At 36.5% G+C, this 15,802-nt stretch overlaps 1 protein-coding gene across 1 annotated transcript in view; it reads left to right on the top strand.

The window, feature by feature from the left end:
* Nucleotides 1–15,802, top strand: part of AATF (apoptosis antagonizing transcription factor) — a 96,269-nt gene that overhangs the window by 60,344 nt on the left and 20,123 nt on the right. The window contains exons 9-11 of the mRNA XM_019732616.3: nt 1,583–1,650; nt 3,540–3,620; nt 12,825–12,896. Of these exons, the coding sequence (XP_019588175.3) occupies nt 1,583–1,650; nt 3,540–3,620; nt 12,825–12,896 (221 nt within the window). The remainder of the gene's footprint in view (nt 1–1,582; nt 1,651–3,539; nt 3,621–12,824; nt 12,897–15,802) is intronic.

The raw sequence follows: 15,802 nt of genomic DNA, 5'->3' as shown, positions 1-15,802 counted from the left end.
ATTTTTATAAATTTATTTTACTTCTTCCAGTGCCTACTTTCATAAACAAATGAAAATGAGAGAGTGAGCTTTTTCATAGGAATTTATTCCTCTTCCTGTATCCTTTCACAGACTTCAGCTATTTAACTTGGTGAAATATCTATATTGCTACCATGCCTTACCTACAAAATAATTACTTACTTTTGTGAAGAAGCAAGTTTTAAAGTCAAACCTGTATTATTGACAGATGATTATCAGGAACGAGTTTTTATTTTGGTGCCTTCCTGTAGATTTTTCTCAGAAGATTTTTGGAATTTTAGTTTCTGTTGATACTTTCCTGTGTATAGCACTTGTATAGGAGCGATATGTAGTTTTATTACTGTAATTTAAAATTCTCCTTTAATGTTTAACTTTTAAATACATTGCTTCTCTTCACCTAGAACTTTAAAATGCAATAGAAATTCTTAAGTCAAGTTTGTATGGAAGATACAGATTTAGATTTCGATTGCATGTAGTGGACTACCCAGGATTAAGAGGAGAGTAATTTTTTTTAAAATAAATTTTATTGGGGAATATTGGGGAACAGTGTGTTTCTCCAGGGCCCAAGTCGTTGTCCTTCAATCTAGTTGTGGAGGGCGCAGCTCAGCTCCAAGTCCAGTTGTTGTTTTCAATCTTTAGTTGCAAGAGGCACAGCCCACCATCCCATGTGTGAATTGACCCAGCAACCTTGTTGCTGAGAGCTCGCACTCAAACCAACTGAGCCATCCGGCCGCCCCTCTGGCAGCTCAGTTGTCTTCACTCTAGTGGAGGGCACAGCTCACTGGCCCATGTGGGAATCGAACCGGCAACCGTGTTGTTCATAGCTCGTGCTCTAACCAATGAAGCCATCTGACCGCTCTAAGAGTAGTTTTGAGTTCCCGTGGAGTTAATTGTATAGGATAAGAGACTGGTTCTCTGTGTTGTATTTGCAGTATGCACATATGACTTACTTTCTTTAGGTTCCCTCTTAAAATTATTGTGGGTGTGAATGTGTCAGTGTCATATATGGTTAAATCACTTAATAGTCAGCATGGTAGTGTACCAGCTATGGAAAGCAAGAGAATGAAGTCCATACTTTTAATTATGTATAATAAAGGCTTTTGCCCAAGGAAGACCTTTCTGACTGCTGGAGGTTACAGGTCAGAAGTTAACCATGTACCATTATCCTATTGGTGAGAAGCTGATGCATTTTCCTTTTTGCCACACAGCCCTTCCCACCTGACCTTTTAAAGATTCTCCATTGATATCGATGAGGGGACAAAACTAATCATAAAAACAATGAAGGGAATGTTGCACATTCATTGATCCTTTTGAAATGAACTGCAGTACAATAAGTCTTCCAAATGGACTTCTGTTCTCAGCTATTGCTATAACCACCCTTTTAAAGATATATAAATATGAAAGGGTTAATGGGAATTCAGTCATGCTCTTGCCACTGGGTTGTCCCTTATTGATTGTAGTTTTAGAGCTGTCACTATGCCATTCAGGATTCCTACTGTGCCTTTTTAAAGTTAGTTGATGTTGGGAGATGATAAATAAATCAATTGCTTTCCTTTTCCCCTAGCTCCTTCGAGAACTCATAGAACGGAAGACCAGTTCATTGGATCCCAATGATCAGGTGGCCATGGGAAGGTAATTCAGATATGGCTTTCTATTCATGTGGACAGCCCGTGCAGTAATTTCTCCCTTTGAGTTCCCTTAATGCTGCCTCCAAGGCAGTGATTGGCCCTATAATTATAAAAGTTCAGCAAGATCATAAGAGCTAGAAAGACAAAGTGACAGAAATCCTGATTGTTTACCCTACATTGCCTTACATGCAGTTTGAATCAGAGATTGTAAAACACGTACATGTGTTTGTTTTAGGGTTTGTTTTTCTAAGTCTTCTTTATGCTTCAGCTCTCTGGTTTGGGTTGTGATTGTATCTGTATCAATCTCTGACCAGTGAATAAAAAGCAACCACCCAAATGTGTGCTCTCAGCTGTCAGAATGTGGCAGTGTGCACGACAGGTTCCTTGCTTGTAGTCGAATCTGCTTTGTTAGAGTCTGCCCTAATTTAGACCTCCACCCCTTCAGTAAAAGCTTCAGCACAATTAGAAATGGAACGTGGCAGCATTACCCAGATGTCAGGGTAGAATGTAAAGTAGTGAAGAAAGGCTCTTGTGTGTATGCTTCATCCTGTGGTTGGAAAATAAAAAGGGCATTTAGAGTGCTACCTAATGAATAGTGTACATTTAAATAGCCATGAGCCATAATTTGCAAAAGCATGAAAGGAAACAAAAGCTGCAAGTGCCAGAATGGGATTCTGGGCTGAGAAGCATTTTGAGAATGCAATGAAAAATTTGTGTTGATGAAATAATTCTATTTGAGTAAAACATTATTTGAATTTTAGGATAGGGTGTTGTTGATATTTGGTGTCTCTCTAGAATGTTATAGAGAGCTGTTCACTATAAATTTAATGTGATAGAGCAAATTGTATTTAAGTGGTGATTATATTGTACATTTATCTCACTTTACAATAAAATAGATTATGGTAATTAAGATTATATTAAGATTACGGTAATTGGATTTCCCTAGATTTTTTTTTCCCTGATGTCGAGTTTTCGTTGTATAAATCCGGTAAGGTGACTAGCTGCTGCTGTCTCTCCTCCTTCATTATTTCACAAATGTTCATACGAGCAATATATGAAGATTTTCTTAGCCCAGTATCCTTTATTTGAAAAATTAATTCCTATTCATCTAAAATGACTTCAGAATATGTGAATCTTGTTGGATCCGGACTCAAACCAAAATTGGGACAATCTCGGAAATTTGAAAAGTGACTGAATATTTGATAGTAAAGAATTATTAACTTTTTTGTAGGTGTGACAAAGGTATTGAGATTATATGGGGGGAGGGAGAGCCCTTACCTTTTAGCAACACATTCTGAAATATTACAGATGAAATGAAAAATAAATAAAATGACTAAAACGATCATTGTGAAAAATCAGCAAAAAATTGGAAAGCACACACAAAAAAGCAGTTGGGTAAAGGGAAAATTAGATTTAAAGAATGTGTTCAAACTACACAGCGTTTACGATATTAGTAATATTAGGTTGGTGCAAAAGTAATTGCGATTTAAAAAGTTAAAAATAATTGCAAAAACCGCAATTATTTTTGCACCAGCCTAATAGAACTTGCTGCACAGCTAAACCATTAAAAGCAAGCCCAAGCAGCTGTACTCAGTTTGATAGGTTTTCCTACAGACTGGTAGATTTAGTGCTTGTCACAGCAACTCCAAATACTAAGGAGCATTGTTAACCAAATTTGCTGTAGAATTTCCCAGCTGCCATTTGTTTTTTTTTTACCATTGCACAAATCCTCTTCAATTGATTAGTCGCTTTGGCCCCGGACTATCTTGAGGAACTTGATGTAGGTTGATGATTTCTTTCTGCAGGGTTGTTAGTGGGAAAAATTCCAATTTGTCAATACATGTAAGTATTTCTGTTAGTGATGATGCATAACATTGCTTGTGAATTTCCCAGGCAGTGGCTTGCAATCCAGAAGTTACGAAGCAAAATCCACAAGAAAGTAGATCGGAAAGCCAGCAAAGGAAGGAAACTTCGGTGAGTTACTAAGCAGAAAAAAATTTTAGCATGTGATATTATAGCTCTCTTTTCTTGCATTTTGTCTATCATGTCATTTTTCTATTTCTTCTGATGATTTTGTTTTTAAGGATGAGAAAAGTAAATAAAACAATATTTGAGGCTCTTTTGCAACTCAGTTTTTTTACTCTAACGTGAAATATAGTTTCAGGGTTTTTTTGTTCTCCTTTTGTAAATGGATGGGTTAAATAATATCTGCATTTCCCTGGAAATGAAGTAATAAGAAAACAAGACAAAGTAGTTGAAATTGTCTTAATTTTAAAAAGTGATTTCTATAGAACAACAGAAAATTTTTATTTTGGAGTCTTATTTAGAATAGGATTATATTGGTCCATGTTCATGATGCTACACGTGTACAGTGCGAAATGCGAAAATGATATATAAACGAAGGATTCCAGAGAATGTTAACTATGTGCTTCAATGAGATTAGAAACATAATTTTTATGAGTAAACAGAAATTTCTGACTAGGGAAATCCTCAATCCTGTGAGCTCTTTAAGGAGTCTCATAAGTATACACACAAAAGAAGAGTGAGAATAGGAAGTGACATATGCTTTTAGACTTAGATTCCTTATAACTATATATTACGGATTATTCACAAAAAGCCTCAGTGTTAAAGAAACTACTTGTATTTCAGATGCACATTGAAAATAATCTTAAACTTGTATTGGGATAGTTGTGGGCAATAGCTAATCCCACATCCTTAACCGACCCTGCCTATCATTAAATTCTCTTTAGACAAACGTGGGTCTGTCTCATTTTAAATATCTTCAGAGAAGCAGAGTTCACAACTACTTTAATGAACCTGTTTTAATATTTAACAAAACTCATCAGGAAATGGTTATTTTTCTTTAACTTTGCAGAAGTTTTCATGTGTTGAAATTTCCAAATCTTCATACTTCTCCAGGTTCGTTTTTAGTGTAATGGTTAAAAGCATGGACTTGAGAGCCCGACTGCCAGAGTCTAAATCCCAGCTTTGACACTGACTAGTAGTTACTTTGGGCAAGGCCCTTAAACACTCTGTGCTAGTGTCTCCATCTGTAAAATGGGGGTGGTAATAGCATAGGCCTGTAGGATTTTTATGTGGATTCAGAGAGTCAGTCAGTCAGTGTATGTGCAGCTCTTAGAACCGTGCCAGGTACATAGTAAGCGCTGTATAAGTATTGGTTGGCATTAGTGCCGTCATTATTGTTGCTGTTATTATTCCAACACGGGGTCTGTCTCCTGCTCTCGTATTCATTGACTTGCTTGCCCACATACATGCCTCTTTTATACCTGCCTCTTCCACACCCTCCATCCCTGTATAGATTTTAAAAAGAATGTTACTAATCGTACTTTATCATTGGCCAGGCTGAATTCTTTAATTTTGAGATCAGATTTTTCTCCAATACTGTGCTTTAAAAATTATAGCTTTATGAGGCTATAAATGTTTCTAGGAGGAGCCCATGATTTCAAATCCAGGCTCTGTCTGGCTATATAATTTTGGCTATTCTTTATTCTCTGGGCCCCACTAGTCTCATTTACTAAATGTAGATAATAATCCACACATTATAGATTTGGTTTGAGGATGGAAATAATGTGTAAATGTCTGGTACATAGTAAGCATTTAAAAGTGTTAGTTTCTTTGGCTTCTCTTGTGTTTGTCTTGGCATTGCTATTGCAAATATATGTTCTTCAAAATAATTGAGAGGAAAAGGTGCCTTTTCTACATATTATTGTAAATTTTAAAACTATTGGGACAAGTAGCTATAGTTGTGTGTTCCTTAAGAGCAAGAATTGTGCTGCTTTATCTCTTAAGACAATTCTAACCTTATTATCTACATACTGTAGTACCTTATAGACATTAGTCAGCCAGAAAATGTTTTTGGATGATTATGACAGTAAAATTAACATACTTGTCAGGTAATGAGAAATTGCTATAACTTTAAACATAACACAGATTAAGAAGTCTAGATGAGTGTTGGAGAAGTGAGCATGGCAAATAACTTAGGAGAACATGGGTCTGTTGTTTCTAAGTCAAAATAAATTTATCAGAGTTGTTATTTATCAGGTTAAAATTTAAAAAACAGGATTTTGTTTTAATAGCAACTGCCTTTTCTTATATTAATTTTTAAAACTAACTTATTAAACTTCATCAGAGGTATGTGTCACTGCGATTATATACTTATGTTTTTTGTAGCATTTTGATAGTAATTGAAATTATAAATCCCCATAAATCCAGAGTCATTTGAAATCTTATTCTGGCAATAGGCAAGCAGGAGACAGACATTCTACTTAACAAGGCTAAACATTAAAAACAGAAGAAGTGGTTTATCAAAACATAAGAACGGTTACTTCTGAGGGCCTAGGAGCCATATTAGGTGCTGGGTAAGACCCATTCTGCCCTCGAGGAGCACGTTGTCTGGAGAGGATGACAGACAGTGAGGCAGTAGTGACACTGTGGGAAGTGCTGTGGTAGGGATCATCCTGGTGTGGGGGTCACCTGACTTACTCGGGGGGAATGCAGACTGCTCGGGAGGACTTGCTGTGAGGTGCAGCTTCCACACAGGACACTGAGCAGAGTAGGAATGTTCGTGAGCGCAGTGAAAGGCCAGAAAGTAGAATGTTTGCAAAATGCAGTCTTGACAGTGTACGTGGCCATTTTGGGAACTGCAGTTAATTTGTTTGGGCAGAGGCTTAAAGTGAATATGGAGCAGGAGATGAGGCTGGATGAGCAGTGAGTGCTAGTTCATGGCCATGCTTAGGATTTTGGACTTTATTCTGTAGACTGTAGTGAGTCATTTAAGATTTTAGGCAGAGGAATGTTGTTGTCACATTTCATTTGCGTTTGAGAAAGATAGAAGGAGGTAAAGGAAAGTGAGAAGGTTGGAGTTCACCCTCAGAATTTCAGAAGGAACTAGGTAGATTGTGGTATTTATTCATTGATATGTATAAAAAGAGAGGCTGTAAGAAGGAAATCAATTTTTTTATTTTTGAGGGAGAATAGATTCAATTTTTTAATATGCTGAATTTGACACAACCTTGAGAAATCCAAGTTTAGAGATAGATTTTGAGTCAAGAGGAGAATATGGGTATTTACAGCAGTCCTCCCTTATCTGCAGTCCTTCTTTTCTTTTTTAAAATTTTTATTGGGGAATATTGGGGAACAGTGTGTTTTTCTAGGACCCATCAGCTCCAAGTTAAGTCGTTGTTTTCAATCTAGTTGTGGAGGGTGCAGCTCACAGCGGCCCATGTGGGAATCCAATCGGCGACCTTGGTGTTCTAAGCACTCCGCTCTAACCAACTGAGCCAACCGGCCCCCTGCAGTTTTTCTTTTTGTGGTTTCATTTACCCGCAGTCAACCATGGTCCAAAAATTTTAAATGGAAAATTTCAGAAATAAACAATACATTTTAAATTGTGCACTGTTCTGAGTAGCGTGGTGAAATCTCTCGCCGTCCTGCTCGGGATGTGAATCATCCCTTTGTCCAGCTGTACAGCTACCTGCCCCGCAGTCCCTTAGTAGCCGTCGGGGTTATCAGATCAGTTATGAGAGAGAGAGAGAGAGAGAGAGAGAGAGAGAACATTCACACAACTTTTTATTACAGTATATTTTATAATTGTTTTATTTTTATTGTTGCTAATCTCTTACTGTGCTTAATTTATAAATTAAACTTTGTCATAGGTATCTAGGTACATGAAAAAACATAGTATATATGGAGTTTGGTACTATCCTTGGTTTCAGGCATCTACTGGTATCTTGGAACATATCCCACATGGATAAGGGGGGACTACTGTATTAGTTGGTACTTTGGAAACAATTTAATTACTATTTTCCAAGGAGTATATTGGGCAACAAGAGTATACAAAGACAAGAATACACCGCCAAGGCATGTCAACCCATGTGAGATAAACAGAGGAAGAGGAGCTTGTAAAGAATGCTGAGGTAGGGGGACAGGAAAGAGTATGTGAAGCAGTGAAGACAGAGAACGTTTAATAAAGGGTCAGGAATGTTCAGTGTCTCAGAGAAACCAAGTAGGGCAGGGACATGCTACTTGTCACCACATTTCTCCACGTGTGGTACTGCTGAGTTACTATAGAAGCCCAAAAACCACAAATGAGGGAACTGTCCAAACAGTGAAAGCCGTTTAGAATTTCTGTTTCAACTTTTAGTATCTTGATTTGGCGTGTCTCATAAAAGCCTTTGGGAATACAATTGATGTGCCATCAAGAGGTCATATGCACTTCCATTTATTAAATGCAGAGAGAATGAGAGAAATGCAAAATCACCAGTACACAGCGCCACAATAATAATCTTTGCAGGCAAGATCCACCAACAGATGCTAAAATCACTGGGGACAAGTTTGAGGAGAAACAGTATATTTGCATGGTCTCAAAGCATCTCTTCAGAGATACTTATCAATTACAAAGGGAAAATAGTAACTTTATAGTGGAGAAACCCAGCAGGTACCACCTTAACCAGGTGTTTAAGATTAAGAAGACATATTCCTTCCACCCCTCACCCCCACCATCTTCTGTAGAAGAACACATCATCATTTCTGTGGTATTCTTGCCCCAAGTGCCTAACCTCAGTCTTATCATAAAACATCATACAAATCCAAATTGTGAGATGTTCTACAAAATAAGTCATCAGTACTCATGAAAAGTGTCAAAGTAATGAAAAAACAAAGACTGAGGAACTGTCACAGATTGAAGGAGACTAAAGAGAGACATCACAGCTAGATGCAATGTGGGGTCCTGCACTGGATCCTGGAAAAGAAAAAGGACTAGGGTGAGAATGGGTGAAATTTGAATAGGTTTATAGTTTAGTTAATAGTATTATTATACCACTGTTAATTTCCTGATTTTGACAATTACACTGTTTAGATAAATTATTAACAGAGGAAGCTGCGTGAGGTTATACATGAACTCTCTGTGCTATGTTTGCAATTTTTCTCAAAGTAAATCTGAAATTATTGCAAAATGAAAGGTAAAAAGAAAAGTAATAAATGAAGTCATATGTTTTGAATTGTTTTTCAGTTTTGTCGTCCATATTCACCTGGCTCTCCTTGACCGTAAATGTGAGGGATGTGGTCAGAATCAGAAAGTGATGTTTATTAATAACAATAGTGAATACTAACATTTATAAAATGCTCCCTGGTGGGCCCTACTAAGCAATTTACATGCAGAGATAGCAAAAACACAGGCTCTGATGCTAAACTGTCTAGGTTTGAAATATGACTTCCACTTACTGGCCTTGAGACCTCGGGCATGTTACTTTATGTCTCTGTACTTCAATTTCCTCATCTGTGAGGAATAAAAGTTACATCTCCTAGGTTGACATGCAGAGAATTAAATTAACTTCACAAGTATTAAATTAACTAATACATGTGAAGTGCTTAAATAAGATGAGTAACTCACCTAGCATTACAGAGCTAGTGAGTAGCAAACAGGGATTTGAGCTAATTGCTCAGATTCCAGAGCCCATGCTTCTAACCTCTGGCTGTTGAGTTGTTTCTCCGGGCAGGACCACATGCCTCTACAGGCACCAAAATGACACCTTGGCTACATGAGCGTGCTGCCCTGAAGGATTAAACCAAGCGGCCCAGGCTAGATGAGAATATTATGAATACTTCCTTGAATTAGACCTCAAGAAGAGCTGGTAAGGTATACCAGCTGTCATAACTGATACTAGTTTCTACCTTGAGCAAGTTTTGCTTGTTGTGATAGGGTTGGAAAGATAAGACTTCCGGAAATGTTGTAGTAAAGATGAATATTACCTTGTGGAAATATTAATTGAAATGATAGCAGGTCAGTGACATCAGCCTGATCAGATTGGGCATAGTAACTTGCTAGTCAGATGCTAGAAAACAATTTATAAAAAATAAATATTTTGGTTTTTAGAAATAATTATAAATATTGATAATCAGTATTTTACTCAGCGGTATATATAAGTAGATTTGACCGTGATTTAATTAGAACTCATTAGGTAAATGAATTAAACTTTCAGGCCTTTAATGATGAAATGTCTTACTGTGTTTGTCTATTCTTCTACAATAAAATTACATTTATCTTTTCTTAGTATGGTTGGTAAAAGGTGTTTTAATACTTTTAAAACATGCATTCATCCTCAGCAACACTGAGATTAGATGAAATGTATTGCATTTAAGTACACATTACTAAATCGTCTTTAATCTGATTTCTTCTTAAAGCCTGTCTTTTATCATGAAGTTAATAGTTACTGAATATATTGTATTAAAGTGTAACAGTATTCAACAGAGCAGTGCCATCCAATAAATACATGTATTACATATGTAATTTTAAATGTTCTAGTAGTCACATTGAAAAAGTACAAAGAAACAAGTGAATGTAATTATTATTATTATTATTATTTTTAGATTTTATTGGGGAAAGGGAACAGGACTTTATTGGGGGAACAGTGTGTACTTCCAGGCCTTTTTTCCAAGTCAAGTAGTTGTCCTTTCAATCCTAGTTATGGAGGGTGCTGTTCAGCTTCAAGTTGTTGTCCTTTCAGTCTTAGTTGTGGAGGGCGCAGCTCAGCTCCAGGTCCAGTTGCCGTTTTCTAGTTGCAGAGGGCACAGCCCACCATCCCTTGTGGGAATCGAACCAGCAACCTTGTGATTGAGAGGACGCATTCCAACCAACTGAGCCATCTGGGAGCTCAGTGGCAGCTCAGCTCTCAAGGTGCCGTGTTCAATCTTAGTTGCAGGGGGCACTGCCCACCATCCCTTGCGGGACTCGAGGGGTTGAACCCGTGACCTTGTGGTTGAGAACTCACTGGCCCATGTGGGAATCGAACCGGCAGCCTTCGTAGTTAGGAGCATGGAGCTCTAACTGCCTAAGCCACCGGGCCAGCCCAAGTGAATGTAATTTTAATATGTTTTATTTAACCCAATATATCAAAAATATTTCAGTAATTTATTATTTTAAAAATTATTGATGATATATTTTACATTCTTTTCTCATCCCAAGTCTTTAAAATCTGATGTGTATTCTAGTTATAGCTAATCTCAATTCAGATAAGCCTCATTGCAAGTGCTCAGTAGCTACTGGATTATACACCACAAATATGGAGTATAGTTCATAGTCTTTGTCCAGAAAGTGAATTCAATCTGTCATGGATATAGCCAAGAATAGTACTCATTTTTTTTAGATGGACACCACAGTTTGATGAAGCCTAAATATATTAAAATGCATTTATTAACAGTATTTATGCTTTAAAAGGTTAGGTTAATATTTATACTCTCACACATCGACATAATCTTTGGGAGGCATTTCGATTTAGTTTTTCAATTTTAAATATGTATACCTTTCAATTCACCAGCAATTTCACATCTCAGAATTTATCTCAGGAATATGCATACAAGCATACAGTAATTTATGTATACCTATCTTCACTTTAGCACTGTTTAATATGGTTTTTAAAAGGGGGCAGGCTGTAAAAATGCCCATTTTTTAAATAGGAGATTAAATTATAACATATTGACATAATGGAATATTCTGCAACTATGAAAAAGACTAGACTATGACATATGATTCAGTGGAAAAACGCTTAATGCAGAATATAAACTATGTTGCAATCTCATTTTTATGTGAAAAATGGACTGTTTATATTTTTGTTATATATGGAAAATGCTTCAGCCAAACCTAACAGTTTTAATTAACAGTGATTATTTCTGGGGGATAGGACTATAGGAGACTTGTCAGTTCTCTATACATTTCTGTATTTGGATTCTTTTTATAAGAATTATGTATTAATTTTTATAATCAGGAGGTATCCGATATTTAAAAAAAAGTATGAGATTTTGGTTTTTGCATCTTATAAAAAGTGAAGAATTGGAAGCAATATAAATATTCAAAATTAAGAAAATATATTATGGTACTTCCACTCCTGGAATTGTATATAGCTATTCAGATATTGTTAATGGGACAGTGCTTACAATGCTAAGTGAAAAAAAGAGGATACAAAATTATATGTATCTATAACAGGATTACTATGTAAAACAAACATAACTAACCAAAATATTAATAATTGTTTTTAGGTAAAGGAGCTAGGCATTTTTGTGTGTGCTTTGTTGGTTGGTTTGTTTTCCAGATTTTCTATAATGAATTTATACTTTTCTTTTACTCTTATAAATGGGGAAAATCTCATCACTATTATTTTTGTAAAATTCATGTTAAGAAAAAGAATGAAATTTGGGAGGCTTAGCTATGGATGGTACAATAGAGAATCAAATTATTTGATACATGTAAAAATGTTTTTAAAGCTGTTAAAATATGCACATGAAAATGTTTATCATTTTTGTTTGTGTATGATGTTTTGCCCAAGTCAAATTTTTTTTGGTTAAAATTTTATAACATGCATATTGTCATATAGCCTCTGCTGTTATAATGAACAGAAAGGGATACCGTCTTTGAATTCTCTTTGGTATAATTTGGTCTGTATAAGGTCATATATTTGTTCAGCCCCTTTCACCAGAGAATCTCAAAACATTTTACGCAAAAATACTGTTTTTCTAATTGGGAAGAAATGGAGGTGATATAACTTAAATTTCTATAATACTTTGAAGATCTGGGGCTCAAACCTATGTATTTATTCAGTTGTGCTCCTTCATTTAAAGGTGGGGAAAATAAAAGACCCAGTGGAACTAGTGAGTGGAGACCATGTGGAATTCTAGAAGCCTTTTCTCACTCAGGAAGCCAGTGCTAGTGAGTGGTGGCAACGGTGATGTATTGCGTTTGGGTGTCATACCACTACCTGTGCTACTGCCAGTGGGCAGCTTTCATGACACTGAAAAATGACTGAGGTGTATGCCAGAGGAGGAAAATGGGGTAGTCAGTCTTCATTGTCTTTAGTCTGGAGAAATGTTTAAGGGGTAGGATATTGCTCAAGGACACAAGTGTATCTTGTCTTTTGGGAGGGCTGTGATATAAGTGGACGTTTGTTGAACTACTGTCATTCACAGCGCTGTTATCAGCCTTTTCTCCTGAAGCATTAAGGAAAAAGTTTCTATAGTTGTGTCTCAAGCCTATGATTTGTTCCCTTTTCCACTCTGGAGCCAGAGGTTCCTGTGATCAGTTCTGGAGTTTGATAGCTCATAGAATGTTTCCTTTCCTAGGTTAATAGTTACTAATGTTGCTGCCTGTTTGTTTCCTGCTTTATTTAGGTTTCATGTCCTTAGCAAGCTACTGAGCTTCATGGCACCTATTGACCATACTACAATGAATGATGATGCCAGGTGAGTAATAGATTAATTATATGTCTCAAATGGCTTCGTGACAGCCTGATATTGACCTGTTCTATAGCCTGTCGCCCTCTCCATTTCTTCTTATCAGTTAACCATTTGTCATTGGCATCATAGCAAGGGTCCTTGTCACATATCTTAAGTCCCATAATTACTGTAAAACCAAAACAAATTTTCCGTATATCTCAATGCTGCCTCTGGTGGCCTTTTCTTTTTGCTGTTTTGTTACGTTTTTACCTCTAGCCACCTGCCTAAGACATCTGAGCTCTTCTCTAGAACAGACAGGTCAGGACAGCCCGTGCACTTGCTTTATGTGTTTGGGGGTTTTATGCATATTTTCTCCTTTTTAAAGTGGCCAGAGATTGCGGTAGAGATGTGCATTATTGTTGTGTTTGTTCAGACTACTGTTGAGGATTTTTTAAAAAATATTTTTACAAAAGAAGTACATGCTCATTTTATAAAGCTGAAACAAGTTAGAAATGCATACTCATAATATTACAATTCAGAGATAATCTTTTTAAAAGAATAATTCCTTCTATATTTATTAGTTGGCAATCTACTATAATGTAATATTTTTATAAGATTACTTATTTATTTACCATTCATTTATGTAAGTATGGACTCATGCTTTTCTGTTTCATTCAATGAATTATAGTCTGTTACTGTCATTATTTATTTTGATTTAAAATTGTCCCCTTTAACGGAAGTCCCTACAAGCTGGCTTGTGTCCTTTTGAGATGCCCCCCATCATTCTTTGAGTACTTCCTTACCTTCTGGCCCAACAAAGGTGTTCTAGGCTCATCTTATACTTTCCCTGTTCCAGCCCTAGAATCAGTCTTTCTCCAGGGAGCTCTGGTTCTTTTTAGTTGGTTGTGGTACTTAGAAACCAAAATCTGGGTGCTAGGGGTGCACATTGTTACTGGGTGTCATTGTTTCTAGGCTCTCTAAGCATACAGAACTAGGAAGTGTATGTGTACATACACAGGAGGTAATCGCTTTTTACATCTCAGAATATTTCCTTTTAGTCTTTATGAGTTCCTTTTCCATATGTTCTTGTTTTTCTTTTTTTATATAATTAAAATTATATTCTATTATGAATTTTTCTTTAAATATTTTGGTACCGTGAGCATCGTCATTAAAATTATTCAAAAATTTTAAATGATTATGTCAATTCTCTAATATTACTTATTTAGCCATTCACTAATAATTGGACATTTACATTGTTTTTAATTATCGTTGTTGTAAATAAAGCTGTGGTAGACATTTTTAAGCATAAATCTTTACCAGGTGGACTGATTGGTTATAATGTAGACACATGTGGGTTTTGCCAGCTTTATACTTCAAACTATATTTAACCTTTTTATTTTCATATATTTAGTTTGCTCCTAAACCCTATCAGATTCTCCCCATTCTCCTTGTCTGAAAAGTAGTAGATCTGCAAGTTTAGGTGAACACAGTGATTATTAAAGTTTTGTTTGCTTTGTTCGGTGCTTTGAATACGAAACAGCTTATGGATAATTCTGAATATGTTCATACTCAGAACTTTGTGACCTCGTATCTCTCCTGAGCTTTGAAAGTGAAAATGCCTATGTATGGCTGTTGTTGTTCTCTCCCCCCCCACCCCCCATTAATTTCTGGATCTAACCTGTTTTTAAAAACAGTAAAATGAGTGCACCCTTAGAATCTCTGTCAGGATGACATGAAAAAAATTACATTAATAAGAAAGGAAAACTAGATGCTTAAAAACTAAACCCACCCCATTCAGGTAACATTATTATCCCAGGCATAAAGTGAAACCTGGTTTAAATATTGGTGACATCTTTTGAATACAGTACTACTAGATCATGTAGAAATCAACTTTTTGTTATTCTTAATTGGGATTTTTCTTGAGTTGCCTAATAATACCCAGGGACACTTAGTTTTCCAGGATCTTATTTATTCACTCATAATGTTTGAGGCTCTGCTATATGGTAGACATAAAGATTATTTGAAAGTGACTGTATTATTTAGGATTATGTTGGGCTTGGTCTGCAAGGAACATAAAACCTGACTACAGAGGCATAAACAAATGGGAGTTCATTTTTCTGACAGAGTAATTCTAGGGATGGCAGGCAATTATTGGCAGTGGTTTTCCCTTCTCAGTGATGTTAAGGCCAGCATCTCTGGTTCTTTCCCTTGTGTTCCCAAGTTGGCTGCTGCAACTTCAACCATCAAACATGCATTCGAGGCAGGAAGAAAAGGAGAGTGGTTTCAGCCATAACTGTTTCTTTGATCAGAAAAGTAAAGGCATTCCCAGAATCCCCTCCAACAAACTTCTTCTTCTATCTTATTGGCCAGAACTATGTTCCATTGCCATCTCAGGTAGAGCAGGCAAGGGAGAAAGGATTGGGAATGTGTCTGATGGCTAACAGTCCTTGTGGCATTCAGTGGGAAAAAGGGCTATTCCTTGTGGACTGAGTGCTAGTTACCAGCATAGTTCCCTAGCTGGTTTAGCCACTTAATAAGGAAGTTAATAAAAGTCTTGTAGCTGGCTGGAGAATTGAGCACTTGTTTTTAGCAAAGTACATGCAGTTCCCTTCGTGTTTCCTAAGGATACAGAGGCCTACATCCATCCACATGACTGCTCGTACTCCGTGGTCTGACTGGGCCACATTAACTGTAGGCACAGTACTGGGTATTAGCTCTGTCTGCTTCTAGCATTGAAACTTCCAGTTGTAGCTTGGCCTGTTTTTTGTTTCTTTTTAGGTAATTCCATAACTGGAAATAATCTAGTACTATACTATTTTGTGTTCTACTTTGTACACCACGAAATACCATTGAGGAATGGGAAACTTTCATATTTGTTAGAATAACATTATCAGTGCATACAACTTTTCCTCAAGCGAATAGTTCTGGTTTTG

The sequence above is a fragment of the Rhinolophus sinicus genome, chromosome 12 (genome assembly GCF_057876585.1).
Source record: "Rhinolophus sinicus isolate RSI-liver-muscle chromosome 12, RSI-T2T, whole genome shotgun sequence".
NCBI classification, from domain to species: Eukaryota; Metazoa; Chordata; class Mammalia; order Chiroptera; family Rhinolophidae; genus Rhinolophus; species Rhinolophus sinicus.
The sequence above is the reverse complement of the archived record's forward strand: the minus strand, read 5'-3'. Positions and strand labels throughout refer to the sequence as shown.